This window comes from Zingiber officinale, chromosome 8B, assembly GCF_018446385.1.
Source record: "Zingiber officinale cultivar Zhangliang chromosome 8B, Zo_v1.1, whole genome shotgun sequence".
NCBI classification, from domain to species: domain Eukaryota; kingdom Viridiplantae; phylum Streptophyta; class Magnoliopsida; order Zingiberales; family Zingiberaceae; genus Zingiber; species Zingiber officinale.
In genome coordinates, this window is record NC_056001.1 from 103,500,072 (window position 1) to 103,525,931 (window position 25,860).

The 25,860-nt window shown below is 45.5% G+C and overlaps 3 protein-coding genes across 5 annotated transcripts; 2 read left to right on the forward strand and 1 right to left on the reverse strand.

The window, feature by feature from the left end:
• The first annotated feature begins 378 nt into the window (after positions 1 to 378).
• On the forward strand, positions 379 to 1,501 carry LOC122017066 (transcription factor MYB108-like). The gene is made up of 3 exons (XM_042574540.1): positions 379 to 560; positions 655 to 784; positions 864 to 1,501. Exons 1-3 carry the CDS (start codon positions 440 to 442, stop codon positions 1,342 to 1,344), a joined length of 732 nt encoding a protein of 243 aa, XP_042430474.1. The 5' UTR covers positions 379 to 439; the 3' UTR covers positions 1,345 to 1,501.
• A 759-nt stretch (positions 1,502 to 2,260) lies between these two features.
• Positions 2,261 to 4,695, reverse strand: LOC122017067 (probable NADH dehydrogenase [ubiquinone] 1 alpha subcomplex subunit 5, mitochondrial). Of its 3 annotated transcripts, none has more exons than XM_042574543.1 (2): positions 4,186 to 4,680; positions 2,261 to 2,364 (listed from the first exon to the last, which is right to left on the reverse strand). In XM_042574543.1, the coding sequence occupies exons 1-2, from the start codon at positions 4,565 to 4,567 to the stop codon at positions 2,354 to 2,356; spliced, it is 393 nt and encodes a 130-aa protein (XP_042430477.1). In that variant the 5' UTR covers positions 4,568 to 4,680; the 3' UTR covers positions 2,261 to 2,353. The 3 variants fall into 3 exon arrangements, with proteins under 3 accessions (XP_042430477.1, XP_042430476.1, XP_042430475.1); XM_042574542.1 differs by lacking the exon at positions 2,261 to 2,364 and adding an exon at positions 2,431 to 3,130 and having other exon boundaries at positions 4,186 to 4,682; XM_042574541.1 differs by lacking the exon at positions 2,261 to 2,364 and adding an exon at positions 3,118 to 3,868 and having other exon boundaries at positions 4,186 to 4,695.
• Positions 4,696 to 8,608: 3,913 nt separating this feature from the next.
• Positions 8,609 to 9,958, forward strand: LOC122014121 (GPN-loop GTPase QQT2-like). Its single transcript, XM_042570305.1, has 3 exons — positions 8,609 to 8,793; positions 9,384 to 9,608; positions 9,688 to 9,958. The coding sequence occupies exons 1-3, from the start codon at positions 8,609 to 8,611 to the stop codon at positions 9,956 to 9,958; spliced, it is 681 nt and encodes a 226-aa protein (XP_042426239.1).
• Positions 9,959 to 25,860: the final 15,902 nt, after the last annotated feature.

The following is a 25,860-nucleotide window of genomic DNA, read 5'->3' on the forward strand; positions in this document are numbered from 1 at the left end:
GGCCAGATATATGAGAATCGTCTGAAAATAGGTACCGAACAAGTGTATAAATATATATAACGAGTTAATCCGTGGGAGCGATTTTTTTAATTTAATTTTCTAACAAAAAAAACAAAATTAGAGAAGGGAGGAGCAAAACAAATTTAGCTCTGTTTCTTGGATTCACGCTCACAGAAGTGTTCCACTTGGCGAACGATCGAGTAAGTGTTTTGTCAAAAGTTAAAAAGCTCTGATACGCAACGCTGTTTGCCTTTCCATCAAAAGCCATCACTTTTGTCTTTAAACTCCCTTAATCTATTCTATACCCCGTTGCGGCTCCCCTCCCTTTTCATCACGTGTTTATTTGCGCCTCCTGTCCTGTCATGTCTACAAAACCCCCCTTCGTCTTCTTCTCCTTCTCCGTCCCGGTCCACCACAACATCCAAAGAGGAAGCGGACAATGGAGGTCCAGGAGATGGAGTTGAGAAGAGGGCCTTGGACGACGGAGGAGGACCGCGCCCTGATGAACTACATCGCCCTCAATGGCGAGGGGAAGTGGAATTCGCTGGCTCGTCGCGCAGGTACTCGTTCACTCACTGCACCGGAACAGAGTGCTCTGTTTTTCTTTCCGGGGAAGAGTAAAAAATGGGATTTTTTTTTTAAAAAAAAAAACAGGGCTGAGGAGGACAGGGAAGAGCTGTCGCCTCCGGTGGCTGAACTATCTCCGGCCGGACGTACGGAGGGGCAACATCACGCCGGAGGAGCAACTGCTCATCTTGGAACTCCACTCGCGGTGGGGGAACAGGTGGCTCGTCGAATTCTTACTCTCTTGGTGTGTTGTTTGGCGAAATTGATGATTTGATTGTGTCTGCGTTCTTGCGAAGATGGTCGAAGATAGCGCAGTATTTTCCGGGGAGAACCGACAACGAGATCAAGAACTACTGGAGGACGCGGGTGCAGAAGCACGCGAAGCAGCTCGAATGCGACGCCGGCAGCCAGCAGTTCAGGGACGTCGTGCGCTACCTGTGGATGCCCCGCCTCCTGGAGAGAATCGGCGGCGGAGGCTCCAGTACGTCCGCCGCTGCGGAGTTCGGGGTTGCGACTCCGGCGATCACGGAGACGGAGGCAAAGCCCAGCCCGGAGAATTCGACCGCCGCTGCGTCGTCGTCGTCGGTGGATTCGGTCAGCGCGCAGTTCTCGCCGCAGCCTCCTGTTTCCGGCGGCCTGATGCATCCAGGCGGCGAGCTGTGGCCGGAGTCGCTGCCGAAGGCCTTCGACTTCCCGGACTTGGAGCAGATGGTGTGGCCAGCAGGGGACGATCTGTGGAGCGCGGACGACATCTGGTTGCTGCAGCAACAATTTTAACCGGAATCAATGAAGAAAGAAGCATAAAAAATATCTTATTTCTGGAGAAGAACTGCACGCATCGATCATCTTCTTCAAATAATTTCCTTTTTTTTGTCTGTCACTGTGATTCTTTGGATGAACCTGTGCATGATTAATTGGATTCGAGATTCGATAACAAAGCAACTCGATGATTAATAGTAGATTAAATGATGGGAATTTGTTATTAGAGGTGAATAATGATGATGAATGCTTATTTGGTTGGGGATGGAATACACTGAGATAGTGGAAGAAGTCGCCGTCTCTATATTTGTTGCGTGCGATGTATGTATATATATCAAATATTTTAAATACTTTTATTTAATTATAACGGATACATTTATTTATTCGTAACTTATTCAGAATTATTGTATCGGATGCATGACATGGGAACAATTTAGCAAATGTTTGCTTAGAAGGAAAGTTAAACAGCAAATAGAAATGAATCTTTTCGCTTTATATTTGATTGATGATTTTATTAATGAATTGAATGACAAATTAAATTAGTGATTTTATTTTATTTTTATTTGATAATTTAAGATTTTAGAGTGATTGATTCAGTCCTATGAAAATTTCTCATCAAATTATGATAAATCATAAAGTACTCATAGCGAACGGTCCAGTATTCTATTTACTTTACTACTATATCACATCCGTTGGAGGATGATTTTATTTCTATTCGACCAGCTATATTGGAGTCGAGATTAACGTAATCTAGATAGTATCTTGGCTCCTTGCATATGATAACCTCAATCCGATTTAAACTATCACACGTAATTTTAATTATATGATTATCAGATAATTATACAATTAAAATTATAAAAACAAAATAACATAATATTATTTGGTGTGCAGGCATAGGGACGACGAGGTTACGTAGGCAGCACTGTCGACGGACGACTCCCCAGGTTTGTGTGCAACGAGTGGGCAGGATCACCTGGACCAACGATGCTTACCGGAGGATGGTGTGTGGATCAATAATAATCTTCAATCAAATATGCCCTAAAAGATACTTCTTTATTCTTTTAGGAACCTTTAAAATAGGTCTACAGGGCTATGAAAATCGTATCATAAGAATGCTATCAAGAATATCATTTTGATGCTACTAAAATTCTTGCGTGAATAAATGAAGAGGCTTACCATTGTATGGAGAGAGGCAAAGAATATGGTCCGAGCCTAATTAATAAATTCGCTAACCATGTGAAACCACCACAATAATCTGATTTTAATGAAATTGATATGATTATTTTAGTGGTCTGACAAGTCAGAGCTCGTTTGGGTCTTTGGCTACGCCTCAGGACTGGTCAATGAGTGGCAAGAATTATAATACCATATCATTCCACGCGTGCTTATATTTGGTGGTAGCCATTAGCCATGAGCCCATGGCCCCCACCATTACACGCATAATTAGGCACTTAAGCTTCAAGCAATAGTGACAAAGACGAGTTAACTAAGAGTATTACACTAATATTAAATGAGATTTAAATCTATCGACAATGTGAAATGAGAAAAATGTGAGGAATTTTTGTTTGGATAGTTTCTCTAACATACTTACCATGCGACCATATGTTTCCTCTAATTGCTAAGCATAACTAATGCATAACTCACAGATCAGTAGGTGCTGAGGAGACTTGTTGCAGGTGCAAAATTCACTGCGTTCATCAAACTTTTTGCCGTTGCCAACACCGGTAAGCTCAGGCGTCGTCCACGTCGGCAAGCAACAGCCCGGTTCAGGTAGAGGTTCATAAGACAATTGGTCTTGCAAAAGCTAAAATCACCTTACTAAGATCAGTCATACACAAACACAAAGGGACGTTGATTGGGATTGCCAAATGTCAATGCTGAACAGCATACAAAATGCAGACTTAGGATGCAAAGATTGGGTCTAATGCACTGTCTATTTTCCTATTATTGGAGCTTACTCCACAAGCAAGGAAATCTCTAGATTAAGTGTGAGTATCCTTTTAAAGCTAACAAGGCAAAAAAGAAGGGCAGAGAACCTACTGGTTAGTGTGTTTTAACAGTTGGATAGATTGATCAAGATGGATAGCTTATAAGCATTTCCACTGTGTTGTTTGCTTGGATGGACAGATTGGAAGATGCATAAGAACAAAAGTATTGGAAAGCATCAATCCCAACTTGATCCACCCAATTAGGGGAATCAAAATGAAGTAAGAAACCCCATTTCAGTTTTCCCAGTATTCCATCCCTTCTAACCCATCTAGCAAAGTAAACAGCAGTATCATCCTCGTCACTCATTGTCAGCCAAAGTACAGACCCTAACCATGATTAACTTGTAAAAACCAGTTTACTGCTTCATGATATAACTCTATAAATAGATATTAACAATAGATATAAGACATCCAGGTTTCAACAAAGGGATGCAGAAGAAGAAAACAGGGAATGATCCGCTCAATCAATCTCTTGAAGGTTCTTCCCTCAGCTGTCACATAGTGCCTCAACGCACGGAGACACACTCCCAAAATCAAGATCGTGACAGAGTACTCTGCAATCGAACTCCACGAAATGAACAGGAAAGAAAAACAAAATTGGCACCCAGAACAGCCCAACAGTATTGAATCTCCATCAAAATATCATAGGACCCTAAAAGATCTCATTTTGAAGAAACTGTTAATACTTTCTAATTTTAATTGTTAAATGCCGAAATGATCCTTTAACTAATTGAAAATCAGCGAAGGAAAGCAAATAGAATCTACCACGCAGATCTACTGGAGAAATCGCCAAATCCAACGTCAAACCAACGCAAAGATAAAAACAAACATCAACAGAATTGAAAGGGACTAAGAATAAAGAGGTACGAACCGATCATCTTGGAGATAAGCGTGAGCTCGTCCTTCGCCTCCTCGATGAGCTCCTCGACCTGGCCGCACCCCAGGCGGTTCTCGATCTCCTCCCAGTCATCCTCCTCCAGGCAAACGTTGAGGCGTTGGCGGGTGAAGCTCTCGACGGCCTTGCGGTAGCCCTCGTCCGGGGGCACGACCTGGATCTCCCTTAGGGTGCGGGTGTAGAGGGAGATCAGCACCTCGCGGGCGTTGGGCACCACGTCGAGCCCCACAATCCCGGTCGTCTCCTTCACCTTCTTCCCTACTTGCGTCGACATAGCCCGCCATCCGCCGCCCAACAGCACTCGCCGCAGGAACATCTTCGCCTCAAAATCGAACTCGATCACCGTGGAAGAGCGCATATAAACAGACAGAAAAGGGCAACTCCAGGATGGCTGCGGAATCCGATCCGACGGCTCCAAATCGTCTATTGATAGGTCCAGTAATTTGACGATTCATGGGCTAAAAATTCTGGGCTCATCTTAGGGATATTGGAACTGCTAAAATATCCTCAATGATTACTTTAAGGAGGTGTTGGGTAGGCGAATTTATGATGTTGGAGTGGGAATGAAATTTGTTTCATTCTCATTTTTTTTGGTAAAAGGTGAATACGTTCACCCCTAGTATCCCGTCAATCCGTCCCAAGGTCAATACGGAGGAGGTAAATCACGGGCGGCTAGTAGCCTTTGAAATAGTGACTAACACATAAGGGAGGTATTTACCTCGGCTTTGCCAAGATTCGAACCACAGACCTCATTGTGGCAACTCCTCATGTGCTAGCCACTAGACTCATCCGAGTGGACTCATTCTAAACCCTAAGACCCATTTGAACCTCAGACCTCATTCTCATTCTTGATGCTTGGTAAATGGGAATAAGAATCAAAATATAAATTTGATAGCCCTAATTTCATAACCCACCCACTCCTAGGTTATTGTTAAACTCATTCCTCCTTATTCATTTGGTTTTTTTTTCACGGCTCATCCCCCCTCCTCCGAACCTTTTTCTTCTTTTCTTTTTTTTTTCTCTTTTACTTTGCGTGTTTCATCTCAGTGCCTTTCTTCCTCGCTCGTTGTCGCGTCTTTGCTTCCCCGCTCGCCGGTCCACCCGCGACTGCTTCCCCGGCTGCTCGCCCGATCACCGGTGCTTCTTCTTCCCCAACCCCACCCGCAATTCTTTTTCCCCGACCCCGCCCGTGGCTCTGCTTCCCCGGTCGATCGCCCACGCTTCTTCTTCCCTGATCGGCCGCGTTTCTTCTCCCCCCCCCCCCCCCCCCCCCCCCCCCCCCCCCCCCCCCCCCCCCCCCCCCCCCCCCCCCCCCCCCCCCCCTACTCGGCCGCCAACGCCTCTTCCTCTCGGCCACCCCTGGTAAGTTGTGATAGACAATTTCTTTATGTGTACGTATCAATAAAATTAATTGTGTAACTTGTCGTATGTAAAATGTGAATGCATTTTAATTCTGTATGCATCAGTGAATGTGAACACAATCAAATGTAACTTGTCATAGTAAATTAATTAACATGTCATTAATTAACTGCTAAAGCATATGCATTTTCTTTAATCATATAAAAAATTAAAGTGGAGAGGTCATGCGAAGTCTATTCATCAGGTTTTGTTTAGATCAAGAGCTTGCTGCTTCTATTAATCTATGGCGATGAATTAATATTTCACAGTACTTGCTTATTCCTAATGAACCAATGGGCAAGAGAGTCTCTTCTCTTTATTTGATTTCTAATTACCTTTGTGAAACAGATCATTCCATCTGTGCAAAATGTCGATTCTGACTTCAAGTTACTCAGTGCATAGGTTGAGGGATTTATGTAAATTATTAGCTCACAATTTGAGTCAATGTCACCTTGGGTTCAAGGTAAATCCTCAAAAATGCCACAAGTTCTTGAGATGTTGGATAAGTATGATTTCGTTGGTAAGAACAAGTATAAGGCTGCTCAAGTAATTTGTGAAGATCTTGTGAAGGTTGAGTTATTGTTCAGTTTGGATCCCTCTGAAGTTGAAGATTTTATACTCAGTTGTGTGGAATAATATGTTTGTGATGTCGTTGGATTTGATGAATACTTTTTTACTTCTATCATTTTTGATATTGTGATAGATGTTTTGATTATGCAAGACCGTTGACAGAGTTGTTGCCACCGTATTACGTTTTTTTAATAAAATTGTTCAGTTCATGACTCTATGTGATTATTTTTATATTTTACTTATAAGGGTAAAATGAGAATTTTGATCGATTTTCATTCCATAATTTAAGCCAAACCAAGCAACATTAATGGGAATAATATTCATTCCAGTATGTATACCAAGCACCATCAATCTAGTAATCATTTCCATTGTCATTAACCCCTCAATCAAAATCCATTATCATTCTCATTGTTAAATATATACCAAACGCCCCCTAGGGAATCTTTGGTTGATGGATTTGGGTAAAATGAATGAAATGATAGAAGATAGTGTTTGGATTATAAATTTAGAAATGACAATTTAGAAATGATTTCTAAATTTATGAAAATCAACCAAACTCATATAACTAAGTATATTTTATTCTCATTCTCATTCCACCTCATTATCAAACTCATACTCATTATCATTGTCATCATTTAACCAAACACCACCTAAGAATTACCCTTTAATATTTAATAGCATCAAAATCATACCCATCATTTAACTAAACGTCACCTAAAAATTACCTTTTAATATTTAATAACATCAAAATAACACAACGCTTCCATTTTATTCTTTTGAAATTACCATTCAAATTATGATAAATGTCATCTATGATAAAAGATAAATGCAAATCAATTCATATGATATAAACAAAAACAGATAAAAAAATATACAAAAAACATTATATTCATTTTGGAAAGCATTCAGCAAGTATCGTATGCACCTAAAAGACTAAGAAAAATAAACTACAAGATGAACACTTTACGAACAAGTGCGGCAGTTGAATAAAGACCTACTACCAGTTCGACAACATTCAGTAAGACACAAACTGTACTGGAAGTATCAAAAACCAAAGTGCGCAACCTCTTCATCTTCACCTTCATCTTCCTCTGTCTCTTCCTCAGAGAATCTAATATCCTCCAACTCCTCTTCCTCATCCTCCTCCTCTTCCTCATCCTCCATCTTAAGAGATCCTTTGTCTTTTAGACCAGTGTTAAGTACGACTGTTTGCCCTTTAGATTTCTCCATGTCTTTGGGAGTCTCTCCATGTTTTCCTTCCTGCGGTTAGTTTCTAGACGCTGTTTCTCGGCCCTTCTCTTGTCGAGGTCAGCTCTGTATAGAAAATGGAATAAATCCCAATAATAATTGAAGTCGATTTTAGAACAAAATAAGTTCGGTGGTTGGTTGTTACTCTTAGTTCTCCTTGTATTCTTTAACACTTGATTCAATTGCAGTGAAAAAGGCTTCCATTCCATCACCAGAAACTGCTGAAACTCCCACGGAGTGCATATTTTTGTAAAACTCTTCGAGCGCCAGAGCAAGACTTCTTGCTAAAGTTGATGTGTAGGATGAATCAGTGTCCAATGCTGCCTGAAATGCTTCAAAATCCTGCATCCACTGATACCAGAACAATGAACTGTAAATTGTGAAGAAAAAGAAATTACGAGGTACATGCAAATTAATATGTAGCCTAGGTTAAGTTTATTACGCAAAGGTTAAGTGAAAGGGAAATCAGTGATTTCCTCAATCTTCTGAATGATTTTAGCAAAAAAAAAAACACTTGACTATCGGCCTCTGTCGTGGGAGAACACAAACTATGAAGAAGGTAACGTCACAAATTTGGTGTCATCTTGTTTTTAAGTTGGAGCATGGATTCCATTGAAACAAGAAAAGATAGACACGATCCTCTTTAGTCTCAGAAAAGTGACATCAACCCTCTGTTTGGGAGGAGATGAGGGAAGGGTAACTAAAGGGAAGGGGTACTCCAAACCTTGTTTGGAAGGGAGTGAGCTAAGGAAAGAAAGATAAGGAAGGGTAAGCTTTAACCTTCCTTACCCATGAAATGGAGGATTTCCTTGCACCCCAAGGGTAAGAGGATTAAAAAAAAATTATCTCAATTTTATCCCTGTTTCATAATATTAATTCCCTTCCTCTCGCCTTCCTTCTCTTCCTCCTCGCGTAGGCCCTCACTTCACCTTCTCCTCCGTCACAATCTCCCCCAATCGACATGGCCTATGCCATGAGTTCAAACCCTCTGTCCCCAATATCACCTGTCCCCGTATCCCACTCATCGCCCCAGCCCACTGTTGGCGGCCTCCGGCCGCTGCCCCAATCAATACTATAACCCTTGGGGAAGGTGAACCCAAGGGGGTCGCCATCAGCACGATCGGTGCCGGAATCCGGCCAGATCTAAGCAAACTTTCCTCTACCGTTGATCTAAGCCCCTGCTATGATCCGGCCGGATTCCGGCGCCGATCGTGCCGCTGGCGACCCCCTTGGGTTCACCTTCCCCAAGGGTTATAGTATTGATCGGGGCTGCGGCCGGAGGCCACCAGCAGTGGGCTGGGCCGATGAGTGGGACACGGGGACAGGTGAAATTGGGGACAGAGGATTTGAACTCATGGCAGAAGCCATGTCGATTGGGGGAGATTGAGACGGAGGAGAAGGTGAAGTGAGGGCCTACGCGAGGAGGAAGAGAAGGAAGGCGAGAGGAAGGGAATTAATATTGTGAAACAGGGATAAAATTGAGATTTTTTTTTTATTCCTCTTACCCTTGGGGTGCAAGAAAATCCTCCATTTCATTGGTAAGGAAGGTTAAAACTTACCCTTCCTTACCTTTCTTTCCTTAGCTCACTCCCTTCCAAACAAGGTTTGGAGTACCCCTTCCCTTTAGTTACCCTTCCCTCATCTCCTCCCAAACAGAGGGTTGATGTCACATTTCTGAGACTAAAGAGGATCGTGTCTATCTTTTCTTGTTTCATTGGAATCTATGCTCCAACTTAAAAACTAGATGACACCAAATTTGTGACGTTACCTTCTTCATAGTTTGTGTTCTCCCACGGCAGAGGCTGATAGTCAAGTGTTTTTTTTTTTTGCTGAAATCATTCGGAAGATTGAGGAAATCACTGATTTCCCTTTCACTTAACCTTTGCGTAATAAACTTAACCTAGGCTACATATTAATTTGCATGTACCTCGTAATTTCTTTTTCTTCACAATTTACAGTTCATTGTTCTGGTATCAGTGGATGCAGGATTTTGAAGCATTTCAGGCAGCATTGGACACTGATTCATCCTACACATCAACTTTAGCAAGAAGTCTTGCTCTGGCACTCGAAGAGTTTTACAAAAATATGCACTCCGTGGGAGTTTCAGCAGTTTCTGGTGATGGAATGGAAGCCTTTTTCACTGCAATTGAATCAAGTGTTAAAGAATACATGGAGAACTATGAGTAACAACCAACCACCGAACTTATTTTGTTCTAAAATCGACTTCAATTATTATTGGAATTTATTCCATTTTCTATACAGAGCTGACCTCGATAAGAGAAGGGCCGAGAAACAGCGTCTAGAAACTGACCGCAGGAAGGAAAACATGGAGAGACTCCGTAAAGACATGGAGAAATCTAAAGGGCAAACAGTCGTACTTAACACTGGTCTAAAAGACAAAGGATCTCTTAAGATGGAGGATGAGGAAGAGGAGGAGGATGAGGAAGAGGAGTTGGAGGATATTAGATTCTCTGAGGAAGAGACGGAGGAAGATGAAGGGGAAGATGAAGAGGTTGCGCACTTTGGTTTTTGATACTTCCAGTACAGTTTGTGTCTTACTGAATGTTGTCGAACTGGTAGTAGGTCTTTATTCAACTGCTGCACTTGTTCGTAAAGTGTTCATCTTGTAGTTTATTTTTCTTAGTCTTTTAGGTGCATACGATACTTGCTGAATGCTTTCCAAAATGAATATAATGTTTTTTGTATATTTTTTTATCTGTTTTTGTTTATATCATATGAATTGATTTGCATTTATCTTTTATCATAGACGACATTTATCATAATTTGAATGGTAATTTCAAAGGAATAAAATGGAGGTGTTGTTTTATTTTGATGTTATTAAATATTAAAAGGTAATTTTTAGGTGACGTTTAGTTAAATGATGGGTATGATTTTGATGCTATTAAATATTAAAGGGTAATTCTTAGGTGGTGTTTGGTCAAATGATGAGAATGATAATGAGTATGAGTTTGATAATGAGGTCGAATGAGAATGAGAATGAGAATGAGAATAAACTATACTTAGTTATATGAGTTTGGTTGATTTTCATAAATTTAAAAATAATTTCTAAATTGTCATTTCTAAATTTATAATCCAAACACTATCTTCTATCATTTCATTCCTTTTACCCAATTCCATCAACCAAAGATTCCCTTAGGGGGCGTTTGGTATATATTTAACAATGAGAATGATAATGGATTTTGATTGAGGGGTTAATGACAAAGGAAATGATTACTAGATTGATGGTGCTTGGTATACATACTGGAATGAATATTATTCCCTTTAATGTTGCTTGGTTTGGCTTAAATTATGGAATGAGAATCGATCAAAATTCTCATTTTACCCTAGTAAAATATAAAATAATCACATAGAGTCATGAACCGAACAATTTTATTAAAAACGTAATATTGTGGCAACAACTCGTCATAGCCTTGCATAATCAAAACATCTATCACAATATCAAAATGATAGAAGTAAAAAAGTATTCATCAAATCCAACGACATCACAAACATATTATTCCACACAACTGAGTATAAAATCTTCAACTTCAGAGGGATCCAAACTGAACAATAACTCAACATTCACAAGATCTTCACAAATTACTTGAGCAGCCTTATACTTGTTCTTACCAACGAAATCATACTTATCCAACATCTCAAGAACTTGTGGCATTTTTGAGGATTTACCTTGAACCCAAGGTGACATTGACTCAAATTGTGAGCTAATAATTTACATAAATCCCTCAACCTATGCACTGAGTAACTTGAAGTCAGAATCGACATTTTGCACAGATGGAATGATCTGTTTCACAAAGGTAATTAGAAATCAAATAAAGAAAAGAGACTCTCTTGCCCATTGGTTCATTAAGAATAAGCAAGTACTGTGAAATATTAATTCATCACCATAGATTAATAGAAGCAGCAAGCTCTTGATCTAAACAAAACCTGATGAATAGACTTCGCATGACCTCTCCACTTTAATTTTTTATATGATTAAAGAAAATACATATGGTTTAGCAGTTAATTAATGACATGTTAATTAATTTACTATGACAAGTTACATTTGATTGTGTTCACATTCACTGATGCATACAGAATTAAAATGCATTCACATTTTACATACGACAAGTTACACAATTAATTTTATTGATACGTACACATAAAGAAATTGCCTGTCACAACTTACCAGGGGTGGCCGAGAGGAAGAGGCGTTGGCGGCCGAGTAGGGAGGAGGAGGAGGAGGAGAGGGGGGGGAGAAGCAGGCGATCAGGAAGAAGAAGCGGGAGATCGACGGGGGAAGCGGGGCCACGGGGGGGGGGGGGGTCGGGGAAAAAGAATCGCGGGTGGGGTCGGGGAAGAAGAAGCACCGGTGATCGGGCGAGCAGCCGGGGAAGCAGTCGCGGGTGGACCGGCGAGCGGGGAAGCAAAGACGCGACAACGAGCGAGGAAGAAAGGCACTGAGATGAAACACGCAAAGTAAAAAAGAAAAAGAAAAAGAAAAGAAGAAAAAGGTTCGGAGGAGGGGGGATGGGCCGTGAAAAAAAAACCAAATGAATAAGGAGGAATGAGTTTAACAATAACCTAGGAGTGGGTGGGTTATGAAATTAGGGCTATCAAATTTATATTTTGATTCTTATTCCCATTTACCAAGCATCAAGAAGACGATCAGAAGACAAGCAGTAGCTCCTGCTACTAACCTGATCGGTCCCTGGACCGTTCAGGGAACCTCCTGATCGGTCCCTGGACCGATCAGAGAACCTCATGATCGGTCCCTGGACCGATCAGAAGACGATCAGTAGCCTTCTGTTTGGTTACTGATCGGTCACCAGACCGATCCTATAAGTCCAAGTATCACTGGATCGGTCACCAGACCGATCAATGCCTTAGAGCTTCCCAGCCCTAAACACTAAGGCCTTCCTGGTCTAGAGAACGAGCTACCGAGCCCTCTCTGACCTAGTCTAGAGAACGAGCTACCGAGCCCTCTCCGACTTTCACATCCGGTCCAGAGAACGAGCTACCGAGCCCTCTCTGACCTAGTCCGGGGAACGAGCTACCGAGCCCTCTCCGACTTTCACGTCCGGTCCAGAGAACAAGCTACCGATCCCTCTCTGACCTAGTCCGGAGAACGAGCTACCGAGCCCTCTCCGACTTCGTCCGGTCCAGAGAACGAGCTACCGAGCCCTCTCTGACCTAGTCCGGAGAACGAGCTACCGAGTCCTCTCCGACTTCGTCTGGTCCAGAGAACGAGCTACCGAGCCCTCTCTGACCTAGTCCGGAGAACGAGCTACCGAGCCCTCTCCGACTTCGTTCGGTCCAGAGAACGAGCTACCGAGCCCTCTCTGACCTAGTCCGGAGAACGAGCTACCGAGCTCTCTCCGACTTCGCATGCCAAGCTTCCATACTTGGACTTCTCCCGTGCCAAGCTCCCTGCTTGGACTTTTCCGTGCCAAGTCTCCATACTTGGACTTTTCCCGTGCCAAGCCTCCATACTTGGACTTTACCCGTGCCAAGCTCCCTGCTTGGACTTTTCCGTGCCAAGTCTCCATACTTGGACTTTACCGAATCAGGTCAACTCAAGTCGGGTCAACCTTGACCAAATGTTGCACCCTTAATCTCCCAAGTTTGTATTCTTGTCAAACATCAGAATACAACTTTTCTTATTCTCGTCTTTCCTCGTCTCGTCAAACATCAAAATACAACTCGAGTCAGGTCAACTCGAGTCGGGTCAACCAGGTCAACCTTGACCTAAGGTTGCACCAACAATGTGTATGTTTAGATCTTAGGGATTTCGAATGTTGGGTCTAGTTACTCATATGTTTCTTCTATGCTCTTCATCATGAGAATTTATGAGTCTCATATTAATTTTATGTGTTATATTCTAGTTATATCTATATTTTTCTTGATTTCTATCAAGATGACTTAGTGAGTCATATGTTAAAATTTTATGCCTATATTTCTTTTGGTTTTATCTTGATAACATAATAAGTTATGTGTTAATCCTTTTATGTAACTTGGACTTATTTTAGCTATGCCAGTGTTACTTCATGTGCTAAGTTGTAATGGTATATAGATAGCATTTCACCTAGCCTTTTTAATATGGATTTATTTGATACAAAGAAGAGAGAGTTCGAATAGCCATAATCATGAAAATTAATGGAGAATTCGAAGAGTCATCATAATGATAATTAATGAAGAATTTTAAGGTATTTGATAGTATGTAGTAAAATTTAATAAAGTGTGTCGTTTACCCTAAATTTTAGATATATTAATAGAAAAATTGATGTGGATACTCTAATGAAGTAATCATGCCATCCTAATTAATGAAAACCTAAATAAAATGATTTAGTATTAGTTTTATACTTAAACATATTTCTATAAAAATTAAAATTAATTAGTGTTTTTAATGACCAGAAACTATTTGTTTTTATAAAACAATATTATTTCATGTATAAATTAATTTATCTACTATTACTTTTAAATTTTATCACTATGAAATTAAAATTATAACCATAATTATAAGATTTTTTTTATTTTAGCTTGCAAACTTCTTTCCCATTATTATTATTATTATTATTATTATTATTATTATTATTATTATTATTTCTATTTAATTATCGGAGACGTTGAAAATGAACTAATCAACTTTCACCACGTATCACATATGATCCGGCGGAAAGAATGGGGGACCCACAGAGGGGGTCCCGTCCGAGCGGAATCAGAGATTACCCAGCCAAAGGTTTGGGTTTCCGACGCCCAAGCAGTAGAACCGGAGCCGAGTGGCCGAGCGGAGGTGTCCGCTCGGCCGAGGACAGAGTGGCCGAGCAGAGGTGTCTGCTCGGCCGGAATCGTGGCGAGGGAACAGTGCTTAGCCGAGCGGCCTATTCGCTCGGCTCAGGATATGGTATGTCAGCAAAGGCATGATGATTAGACTCTACGCAAGATTACACTATTAAAGGCCCCACCATCACATCACGGAGAGGTTGATACAGTAGCGGTATGGTCTTATGGATGCCCTTCTGACAGGCCCATACCTAGGCATGGTCGAAAGCAGGTGATTGCTTCGATTGGTGTGCCCAGGCTCCTTCGAGAGGCCTATATAAGGCCTCCACTTCTTCACCGGAGAGGGGGAAGTCTACATTTTCTAAGCCACTTTCTTATTCCTTCGCCTAACTTGAGCGTCGGAGGGCCGTCGCCAGGACACCCCCCCCCGGCTCGGTTTTGTTGCACATCCCCAGCGTCCGTTGACTCCTGGTTCGGACAGGATCAATTTGGCGCCGTCTGTGGGAACGCACCTGCATCTGAGCAGAGGCAATGGACGAGGCTGGAAGACTACATACCGTGGCACTCTCACAAGAAGAGTTTGACGCTATAGTCGAGGCGAGGGCAGCCAAGATAGTGGCGCAACAAAAGGAGAAAGCACAGGCTAAGCTAGCGCAACAGCAAACAACCTCGGCTTCAGCAGGCCGGGCGGCGCAAGCAGACCGCTCGGAATATGTTTCAACAGGAGGGTTCCCGCTCAAGGGGAGCAAGGATCTTCATCCGATGAGCCTCCCGGTCGGGATCATAGGAAGGGCAAAGCTCCCCGAGCGGACGCACCACCTGAGCAGGTTCATCGACAGTTCTCTGATGCCATACATCGGGATCCGTTACCAAAATACTATACACCACTGCCGATCGGCGCTTACAATGGGACGACCGACCCCGACGATCATTTGGGGAAGTTCGACAGCATCGCCACCTTGCATCAGTACTCCGATGGCGTAAAGTGCCGGGTATTTCTTACCACTCTATCGGAGTCGGCACATAGGTGGTTTCGGAGGCTGCCGGACGGCTCTATAACTAGCTTCCAGGAGTTTCGAACGGCATTTCTTCATCACTTTGCGAGCATCCGACGTTATCAAAGGACAAGCGTCAGCCTGTTCACCATCAAACAAGAACCAAGAGAATCTCTCCGGGCGTATATACAGCGATTTAATCAAGTAGCGATGGACATCCCCACGGCCACCTCGGAGACAATGGTAAACGCATTCACGCAAGGCCTCGTGGAGGGGGACTTCTTCCGCGCGCTCATTCGCAAACCGCCCAGAGACTACGACCACATGCTACACCGGGCGAATGAGTATATAAATGTGGAAGAGGCGGAGGCTGCCCGACGAAAGGGAACTCATGACGAACGTCCGGCCCAAGCCGAACGGAAGCAGCCCGCTGCCCATCAGCCACCAAGAGGACCAAGAGTTGAGGCATCCCGGGCGCATCATGCGAAGTCCCCGGTGGTCCAAGAGGTAGCGGCCGAGCGGGCAAGGATGAAGAAAAAGAGGGTATGGACCCCGATGTTTTGCTCTTTTCATAATACTGACTCCCACAACACCCGCGACTGTCGAGGCCTGCCTTCAATCACCCATCCCGTACGACGGGGTGGCCCTCGTCGATCGCCTTCACCCGACCGCCGGCAGCGGCATCAAGAGTCTGGTCGGCGAACATATAGGAGAGCTCCCGAACAGCGTTTCCCTCCAAGGCATGAAGATCGCTCGCGAAGGTCCAATGAGCAACCTAAGCAGTCCGCTCGGGAAGAGGAGAACAGAAACAACACCTCCCGGGGAGAAATTAATATTATTGCGGGTGGGCCGACTGGAGGAGATTCACACAGAGCGAGAAAAGTGAGCGCTCGGCAGCTCAGAATCCATGAGGTAGGGTGCATCCAAGAAAGGGCGAGCGGACCCGAGATCAGTTTCGGGCCCAAGGATCTTGAGGGAGTTGAAGTGCCGCATGATGATGCCCTCATCATCAAAGCGGTGATAGCCAACTACACCATCCACCGTATCTTCATTGACACTGGCAGCTCGGTCAACATCATCTTCAGAAAGGCCTTTGATCAACTACAAATCGATCAAGCCGAGCTGCTGCCCATGACAACCCCCCTCTACGGGTTTACGGCCAATGAGGTTCTTCCGGTCGGACAGGTAAGACTGGCTATCTCCTTATGGGAAGAACCGCCCGGAGAACGAGGACAACAAACTTTGTGGTGGTCGACTCCCTTCATCCTACAACGTGATACTGGGGCGACCAGCGTTAAGCGAATTCCGAGCTGCTGTGTCGACGTTCCACCAGAAGATCAAATTCCCGGTCGAGGACAAAGTCGGTGAAGTACGAGGAGATCAGTTAGCCGCTCGGAAATGCTATGTGGAAATGGTCCGAGCCGAATCCAGCGCCGCGCGAAAGGCTCCACGGATCGAGGTACACGCCATAACCGAGAAGCCCCCTGCTTTAATTTATGATGAAAGGGAGGAGGTTCAGATCCATCCGAGCCGCTCGGAGGCTACAACCTTTATTGCCGCCGACCTGGAGGACGAACAGAAAGAAGAGGTGGTCAAATGCCTCCAGATGAATTATGACGTCTTCGCCTGCTCGACGCATGAGTTGCCCGGTGTCTCCCCCAGCATAGCCCAACATAAGCTTCACGTCCGGCCGAACGCTCGGCCAGTAAAATAAAGGAGAAGAGATTTCAGCACCGAGCAGAATATTATCATTCGAGCGGAGGTAGAAAGGCTCTTAGAGGCCGGCCACATACGGGAAGTTCAATTCCCAAGCTGGTTAGCAAATGTGGTGCTCGTCTCCAAGCCGGGCAACAAATGGAGGGTGTGCATCGACTTCAGAGATCTGAACAAAGCTTGCTCTACCCTCTGCCCCGAATCGACCAGCTCGTAGATTCTACAGTCGGATGCGAGCTTATATGTATGCTGGACGCCTACCAAGGCTATCATCAAGTGCCGCTCGCCCCGGAGGATCAGGAAAAGGTTAGCTTCGTTACACCGGACGGGACGTATTGCTATACGGTGATGCCGTTCGGACTGAAGAATGCCGGAGCAACATATCAAAGATTGATGAATAGGGTCTTCCGCGAGCAAATCGGACACAACCTGGAGGTCTATGTAGATGACATCCTCATCAAATCCTTCCGAGCGGCCACTTTATGCAAAGATATGGAAGAAACCTTCCGTACACTCAGAAAATATGGGGTCAAGCTAAATCCTCATAAGTGTTTGTTCGGCGCCAAAGGAGGACGTTTCTTGGGCTATATTGTGACCGAACGGGGTATTGAAGCTAATCCTAGCAAGGTGAAGGCTCTTCAGGACATGCCACCGCCCAGAAACATGAGGGAAGTACAGAGGCTGACCGGTCGGATTACAGCGTTATCACGCTTCATCTCCAAGACTGCCGACCGGAGCCTTCCGTTCTTCAAAATCCTCCGCAAAGCTACAAAGTTCCAATGGAATGAAGACTGCGATCGGGCCTTTGAAGAACTGAAGACGTACTTAAATTCCCTACCTGTGCTGGCCAAGCCAGCTGTCGGCGAACCGTTGCACATTTATTTATCCTCAACCGAGCAGGCAGTGGGATCAGCGTTAGTCCGATCGGGAGGCGAGGAGCAACCTGTATATTTCCTTAGTCATATCTTGAAAGATGTTGAAACCCGCTACACCGGACTCGAGAAGTTGGCCTTTGCTTTGATCCTTGCCGCTCGGAGGCTTCGTCCTTATTTCCTGGCGCACACGATTATCGTCAAGACCAATAGCCCGTTGGGGCGAGTGCTTTTAAATCTAGAAGCTTCCGGACGGCTCATCAAATGGACAACCGAGCTAAGCGAATTTGATATCCAATATCAACCCCGCTCGGCTATCAAGGCACAAGCCTTAGCCGATTTTGTGACGGAGATGCAGGGCCCGGAACCCGAGGCTGTGTGGAAAGTGTTCGTGGATGGATCGTCCACTAAACATGGGAGCGGAATTGGCATAGTTTTGCTGTCCCCTCAAGGAGAGCGGGTGCAGCTCTCCGTCCGGCTAGATTACCGAGCGACCAACAACGAAGCAGAATATGAAGTCCTTATTGCTGGATTGCAGGCCGTTCGGCACGTTGGAGCTGGCCGGGTCATCCTCTATTCAGATTCCCAGTTGGTTGCTCAGCAAATCTCGCGGATTTTCGAGATAAATAGTACAAGACTCAAGCTCTACGTGGAGGCTATTGAAAAACTTAAGCTCAACTTTAGGGAGGTGATTATTTAGAAGATCCCCCGGGCGGAGAATCAAGTGGCGGATGAATTTGCCAAGCTGGCAAGCGCGTTATCCCCGGTCGGCCCTCAGAAGCCGATCGAGCAAGTATCTTTAGTAGCACATGTCGATCGGATGGAGGGCATCACATACCCGAGCGACTGGAGGACAACTATTGTGGAGTTTTTGCGCTCGGGAGCTATCCCATCCGACCGGGAAGAAGCTCACTTACTGAAGAGAAGGGCTAGTCGGTTCACCCTCGTAGGAGATCAACTCTATAAGAAGGCCTTCTCCCGTCCGCTCCTAAAATGCGTCAGCTGGGAAGATGCCGAGTACATCCTTCGAGAAGTGCACCAAGGTTCGTGCGGTAGACATCCAGGCGAACGGTCGTTAACCGTGAAGATTTTGCTAGCCGGGTATTTTTGGCCAACACTTCAAAAGGATGCCGCCCGGATCGTTGTAAATTGTCTATCCTGGAGGTATCACAAGATGTCCCACCGACCGGCAGATGAGATGAAAGCATCAATCGTGGCCTCTGCCCGTTCGACCAATGGGGATGGACATCGGGACCCTTCCCCATGGCTACCGGGCAACGGAAGTTCTTAGTGGTGGTCGACTACTTCTCCAAATGGGTAGCCGAGCCACTTGCAAAATATCCGAGCAGATGGTTAAAAGTTCATATGGCAAAATATCATCCGCTTTGGCATCCCAAGACGACTCGTCTCCGACAACGGACGCCAATTCACTGAAGCTCGGGAGTGGTGCGAAAGTTATGGCATCAGCAAGACTTCACATCGGTGGCATACCCCGAAGTAACGGCCAAGCCGAGGTAACCAACCGAGAGATCCTCGAATTTTACGTTCGCTCGACCACGAAGGAGGCAATGGCAGACGAGTCACGGCCTTATGGGCTCTCCGACGACACCAAAGGAGGGAAGGCGCCACTCCATTTCACTTGTATATGGAGGCGGCATCATCCCGATCAAGTTGTGGAGTCCGTTCGGGTACAAAATTATGATGAAGATAACGCCGAACGGAGGAGCATGGAGCTAGACTTGGTCGAAGAGGAAAGAGCTAAAGCGTTCGTCCGGCTGATGGCGTACCGACAACGTATGAAACAGAGCTACAACCGTCGCGTTATCCCCAGAGCCTTTCAAGTAGGAGACCTAGTTTGGAAGAAAGTTAAGCCGGTCGGAGATGTCGGCAAGTTGGAAGCTCCCTGGACAGGACCCTTTGAAGTGGTCGAGAAGCTCCGTTCGGGCGCTTATTACCTCAAGGATGCGGAAGGTCGGATGCTGGATCGGCCATGGAGTGCAAATCACCTTCAGCCATATAGAGCTGGGTGAGAGGTGCACTTTTGCTCTATTTTGTGTAAATTCAAGATAACTGTACTCCTTTTATCGCAAGAAACAAATTATTCCCAAGGCATTCTGGGTTCATAGCCGAACGGCTGGTTATCCGAAGGCCCCCGAGCCGCTCGGCCGGGAGACGGTCCGGCGTCTATAAACCCTCCGGCCGGGAAACCGGGAGACGAGCCGGCGTCTATAAATCCCCGAGCAGAAGACCGACGAGCTCCGTCGTTAAAAATCGAGAGACGGTCCGGCGTCTATAAACCCTCCGGCCGGGAAACCGGGAGACGGTCCGGCGTCTATAAACCCTCCTACGGAAACCGGAGACGAGCCGCCTATAAATCCTCGAGAAGACCGACGAGCTCTGTAAAAATCGAGACGGTCCGGCCTATAAACCCTCCTACGGAAACCGGAGACGGTCCGCCTATAAACCCTCCGGAAACGGGAAACGGTCCGGCCTATAAACCCTCCTACCGGAAACCGGAGACGAGCCGCCTATAAAAGTCCGGGCAGAAGACCGACGAGCTCCGTCGTTAAAAATCGAGAGACGGTCCGGCGTCTATAAACCCTCCGGCCGGGAAACCGGGAGACGGTCCGGCGTCTATAAACCCTCCGGCCGGGAAACCGGGAGACGGTCCGGCGTCTATAAACCCTCCGGCCGGGAAACCGGGAGACGAGCCGGCGTCTATAAATCCCCGAGCAGAAGACCGACGAGCTCCGTCGTTAAAAATCGAGAGACGGTCCGGCGTCTATAAACCCTCCGGCCGGGAAACCGGGAGACGGTCCGGCGTCTATAAACCCTCCGGCCGGGAAACCGGGAGACGGTCCGGCGTCTATAAACCCTCCGGCCGGGAAACCGGGAGACGAGCCAAAATCCACGTTGAGCGCCAAGGCATACAAATCGAGAGCCGAGCGGCTCAGGGATATCAGCAGCAGCGAAAGGAGACGACCGCCCGCTCGGACAAACAGACGAGCCGGCTATAAATATCCTCGCCGACGAGCTCCGTCGTTAAAAATCGAGAGACGGTCCGGCGTCTATAAACCCTCCGGCCGGGAAACCGGGAGACGGTCCGGCGTCTATAAACCCTCCGGCCGGGAATCCGGGACTGACGAGCACCATCGTTAAAAATCGAGAGTCGGTCCGGCGACTATAAATACCCCGGGCGGACGAACGAATACCAGAGAATAAGAACCCGCGGAAACCACAAGTATTAAAACATTTAGGCCCGCTCGGGCGCTGGTCCTTCGATACTTGGCGTTTGTTGAGTTCACACAGGCTAGATACGTGCAGAGCGAGTAGGCCATCCCGCCCGGACTTTGTTTAATGGGTTAAGCTGATTGGCCGCGTGACGGGGAACACTTAGAGCATGACTAACTCTAAGCATAAACGTTAAGCAAACAGAAGAATATTATGGATAATGATCAGGAAGACGCAAGCAAAGACATAATTGCATTAAAAGGAAAGCATGCTGAACGGCAAGTACAAAAAGTTGCGCTCGGCGTAAGAAACGCAAAAACAAGATAGAGACAAGGAACACTCCTCACTCGGGGTCTTCGAAGTTGAAGAAGCCGTCCCGAATATCGTCTATCATGACCGCCAGATCGGAGGCGGGAATGTGCATTCCCGCAGGAAGGTGGCCACCCTTCTTCAAGTAGGCCATAGTGACCTTAACGGCCTCGGCAAAGGTTGAAGAGACGCTGCCGCCAAATTTCGTGCCAAACCTCTCCGAGCGGAGGTAATCTTGACGAACAGCGGCCAGACGAATCGACTCTTCTTCCTTGTACTTTCTGAACGCCACCCGGGAGGCAATTAGTGAATCTTGGAGAACTTTCTGGTCCACCTCCGCTTTAGTGCGTTCAGCTGAGCGCCCATCCCGTTCGGCAGTTAGTTGGGTTTCCAGCTCCTTAGATCGCTGATCTAGGGCTCGGACTTCAACTTTCATCTTGTCCAGATCAGAGATCGCCCGCTTCTTCCGGCCGCTGGCGCGCTTCACGTCTTCGTCGCGCTTCTTCACCAAGCCTTCAAGTCGAGCCACCTCTGTAGCAAGGTCGGCGACCTTCTTCTGTTCGGCCTCGCAGGCTTGTTTCTCCCGCTTGGCCGATGGACCCCCCGAGACTTGGAGTTTTTCCATGAGATCCTCCAGCTCGGCCAAACGATGACTAGTGGCGATGTGCTCCGCCCAATGCTGTAAGTGAAATAATAAAATCAGGAACCGAACAGTAGCATGGCACAGGAAGAAAAATGAACCTACCTGAGTGGCCTGCTACATGTGATTATCGTCGAGCTGTTTGGGCGTCATAAGGGCCACCCGAATCTGGGCGTCCTCGAAAAGTTTGGCGAGCGGACCCGTCAAGGTTATTTCATGAACGGGGCTTGATGGCCGATCGGCAGACAATAAATATTCCTCCGAAGGGAATCGAAGGGTAGTCTTGATGGTCGGGTGGCCGGCCGGCCCTTCGTCAGCCGCAGTCGCCTGGCCCGAGGACTCCCCTATGGTCGAAGTTTCGCCCAACCGTCGTAAGCGACGACGAGTCCGTGGAGGAGAGCCGAGGGTCAGCGGTGGGCGAGGTCACGGGTCCCGATCTGCGACGCGGCGATCCGCGAGGCGATCTCGATCGGCTACCGTGGTTCGCCTCTTGGTTCGGAAGGTCGGAGTTTCTTCGACGCTTTCCGAACTCCAATGATGAATCCCCTACTGGGGACCCCACTGGAGCAGAGGAACAGATCCGCCTCAACTTCCGCTGCGGATTGGGTAACTTCGCTTGTGGATCGCCCCACCTCTCCGCACCGCCGGTGGGATAAGACCCGCCACGAAGTTCTTTTTGTAGCCCAATTTCCACCTTCAATTTCAAATGATCAGAGCCTTGGAGCGCCACATGACTTCAGCTGCAGTAGAAGAAATTAAAATTAGTTAGACACAAAAGGCGAAGGAAGTAAAGAGTCCTTACCCATGCGGTAGGGGAGATTGGCCCGAACGGGAGATAGTCCAAAAATGTACAGCACCCCCTTGAGAAGCGGCTGGTCGATTTTATACCGCTGACCGGATAAGCAGTTTGCCGCATGAAGGTAGGCCGGATTGCTTCTGAATTTGCCGAGCTCTGGCTGGGTCGGCACAGCGGTCTGCCATTTGGTTCGGAATGCTGGACGCTCGGGAAGCCGTATATAGAAGAAGAACTCCTTCCAGTGCTTGTTGGAGGTCGGCATGTTCTCAAAAAATTTGAAGCCTATTCTACTTTGGAAAATAAAAGTACCCAACTCGGATTGTTTGGGGTCGAAGAAGTAGTGAAATATTTCGGGGTCGAGTGGGATACTATGTAGCCTAAAAAGGACGACCACCCCGCTCAGTAGCCTAAAGGAATTCGGCACAAGTTGGCCGAGCGGGATGCGGAAATAATTACAAACTTCCAAAATAAATGGATGGGTAGGAAATCTAAGGCCGCCCTGGAATTGGTCCAGAAAAAAACAAATGGTACCGGTCGGCGGGTTATGGGGCCGGTCAGTCGGGCCGGCTACTACTATTTCATAGTCGTTCGGGATCCCGAAGGTCCTAACAGGGCGCCGGGTGCGCTCCTCATCGAACCTACTCTCCATACTCATATACCACGGACCGTGAACCGCGGTAGCGGGTGCAGAGGTGCTCGCCATGACTAAAGAAGGGAAGGAAGCCTAGCGATACTCGGAAACAAGGGAGCGAGAGGAGAGAAGAAGCTTACTGAGGGAAGATCAAAGGAAAGAATCCCCAGGAAGTCGAAAACCGCCGGAAAGCAAGCACGGGAAGTCGCCGGAGTAAGGTAGCAGCAGACAGCTTCGATAGAGGACGCGCGATGAAACAGAGAGTGCGGCGTGACGGCAAGAACGAGGGCTTTATACAAACGAGACCGCTCAGCCTCGTCCGTCGGATGCAGGGCACAAGAGACAAGGTCATCATCTAGCCGTTCATTTCAAAACAAAGGGCGTCCCATCGTACGGAGCGTCACCGCCACTAGAGACGAGCCACGTGGCGCTCTATCACCGGGCGCCATTAATGCGCCCATACCGCGCATGCTTCGGCTTAATGAAAAAGACTTGCGCGATTTTCGAGAGGATTTATACAAGCAAACATCCACGTTGAGCGCCAAGGCATACAAAGCGAAGGGCCGAACGGCTCAAGGGATATCAGCAGCAGCGATAAAGCGACGACCGCCCACTCGGATACACAGTCCAGTCAGTCGGACTCACTGCCTCCTTCGACTAGACTTGAAGGGGAGGCAAGTGATCCGGCGGAAAGAATGGGGGACCCACAGAGGGGGTCCCGTCCGAGCGGAATCAGAGATTACCCAGCCAAAGGTTTGGGTTTCCGACGCCCAAGCAGTAGAACCGGAGCCGAGTGGCCGAGCGGAGGTGTCCGCTCGGCCGAGGACAGAGTGGCCGACGAGGGAACAGTGCTTAGCCGAGCGGCCTATTCGCTCTGCTCAGGATATGGTATGTCAGCAAAGGCATGATGATTAAACTGTACGCAAGATTGCACTATTAAAGGCCCCACCATCACATCACGGAGAGGTTGATACAGTAGCGGTATGGTCTTATGGATGCCCTTCTGACAGGCCCATACCTAGGCATGGTCGAAAGCAGGTGATTGCTTCGATTGGTGTGCCCAATTTCGATTGGTGTGCCCAGGCTCCTTCGAGAGGCCTATATAAGGCCTCCACTTATTCACCGGAGAGGGGGAAGTCTACATTTTCTAAGCCACTTTCTTATTCCTTCGCCTAACTTGAGCGTCGGAGGGCCGTCGCCGGGACACCCCCCCCCCCCGGCTCGGTTTTGTTGCACGCCGCGTCCCCAGCGTCCGTTGACTCCTGGTTCGGACAGGATCAACATACTTTTTAAAGAGGACTACTTTTCCCACCCCTCTTACACTCTCCCCTCCCGGTCCCACTTGATTGTTTACCTTTATACCCTTTTCCCTTATTCTCTTTTCCCTTATTCTTAAGTCCACGGTTTTTTTTTAAATTTTGTTTTTTTGTTATTGGTTTTTTTTTAATCATTTTTTTATCAATTTTATTTTTTTTAATAATTATTTTATTATATGTTTATAATTTTTTTATTTATTTTTAAATTGTAAATTTTAGGAGTTATTATTTGTAAAAAATTTAAAAAGTATAAAAATATTTATATTGATCAGAATAAAAATTATATAAATGAAACTAATAAAAATACTAATAATTAATAGTAACACATTTATATCTTATGAATAAATATTTTTTTCAAATGAAGAGTACATGTATTAATACATAAAAAAATACATAAAAATATATAAAAATAAATTTTTTAATTAATATTATCTTCAAATTATGCTCCCGACACGTTTGATGGTGACGTGTTTATTATTTTGTATCACAAATGAACATGTGCCTTATAATGAGTGATCCATCCTTTAGCTTTGTTCGATGAATGTTGTCATCACCATGTTGGAATGGGTGGTACAAGGTAATGAGGGTGTAACAAAATTTGTACGAAGTGATTGTCAATATGGACAATAGCTATTTCTCGATGTTCTTGGTTTGAAATTGGAGGAGTTCTTAATAGCAAATGAGTAAAAAACTCTCAACATTCTCACCAAATGTATACAGTACAAGATTGTACCTTGATATAAAATAAAAAAATTGATAAAAATAATAATAAATAAAATTGATTAAAAATAAAACTAAATAAAAATTAAATAAAATAAAAAAAATAAAATAATAAATAAAATTGATTAAAAAATAAAATTAAATAAAAATGAATAAAAAAAATTTGATAAAAATAATAAATACAATTGATTAAAAAAATAAAACTAAATAAAATTTAAAAATATATAAGTACTGATGAGAAAAAATAATAAATAAAATTAATTAAAAAAATTAAATTAAATTAAAATGAAAAAAAAAGAGGAGGATAGAAGTGTCATTTGGAAGGGAGAGAGAGGAGAGGGGGAGGGGGGTGCTGTCAGATGGGAGGGGGAAAAGTAATTTATCTTTTTAAATCATGAAAAATATTTATTCTAGTATAATAATCCTTTATTC

What these genes read in the sequence shown, in the direction of transcription:
- LOC122017066 (XM_042574540.1), top strand. Translation starts at nt 440, where the DNA reads ATGGAGGTCCAGGAGATGGAGTTGAGAAGAGGGCCTTGGACGACGGAG. An exon ending in TTCGCTGGCTCGTCGCGCAG is followed by an intron (nt 561 to 654) that starts GTACTCGTTCAC and finishes AAAAAAAAACAG; the next exon opens with GGCTGAGGAGGACAGGGAAG. An exon ending in CACTCGCGGTGGGGGAACAG is followed by an intron (nt 785 to 863) that starts GTGGCTCGTCGA and finishes GTTCTTGCGAAG; the next exon opens with ATGGTCGAAGATAGCGCAGT.
- LOC122017067 (XM_042574541.1), bottom strand. Translation starts at nt 4,567, where the DNA reads ATGCGCTCTTCCACGGTGATCGAGTTCGATTTTGAGGCGAAGATGTTC. An exon ending in GCTTATCTCCAAGATGATCG is followed by an intron (nt 3,869 to 4,185) that starts GTTCGTACCTCT and finishes GTTCGATTGCAG; the next exon opens with AGTACTCTGTCACGATCTTG.
- LOC122014121 (XM_042570305.1), top strand. Translation starts at nt 8,609, where the DNA reads ATGATCCGGCCGGATTCCGGCGCCGATCGTGCCGCTGGCGACCCCCTT. An exon ending in GAACTCATGGCAGAAGCCAT is followed by an intron (nt 8,794 to 9,383) that starts GTCGATTGGGGG and finishes CACAATTTACAG; the next exon opens with TTCATTGTTCTGGTATCAGT. An exon ending in GAATACATGGAGAACTATGA is followed by an intron (nt 9,609 to 9,687) that starts GTAACAACCAAC and finishes TTTTCTATACAG; the next exon opens with AGCTGACCTCGATAAGAGAA.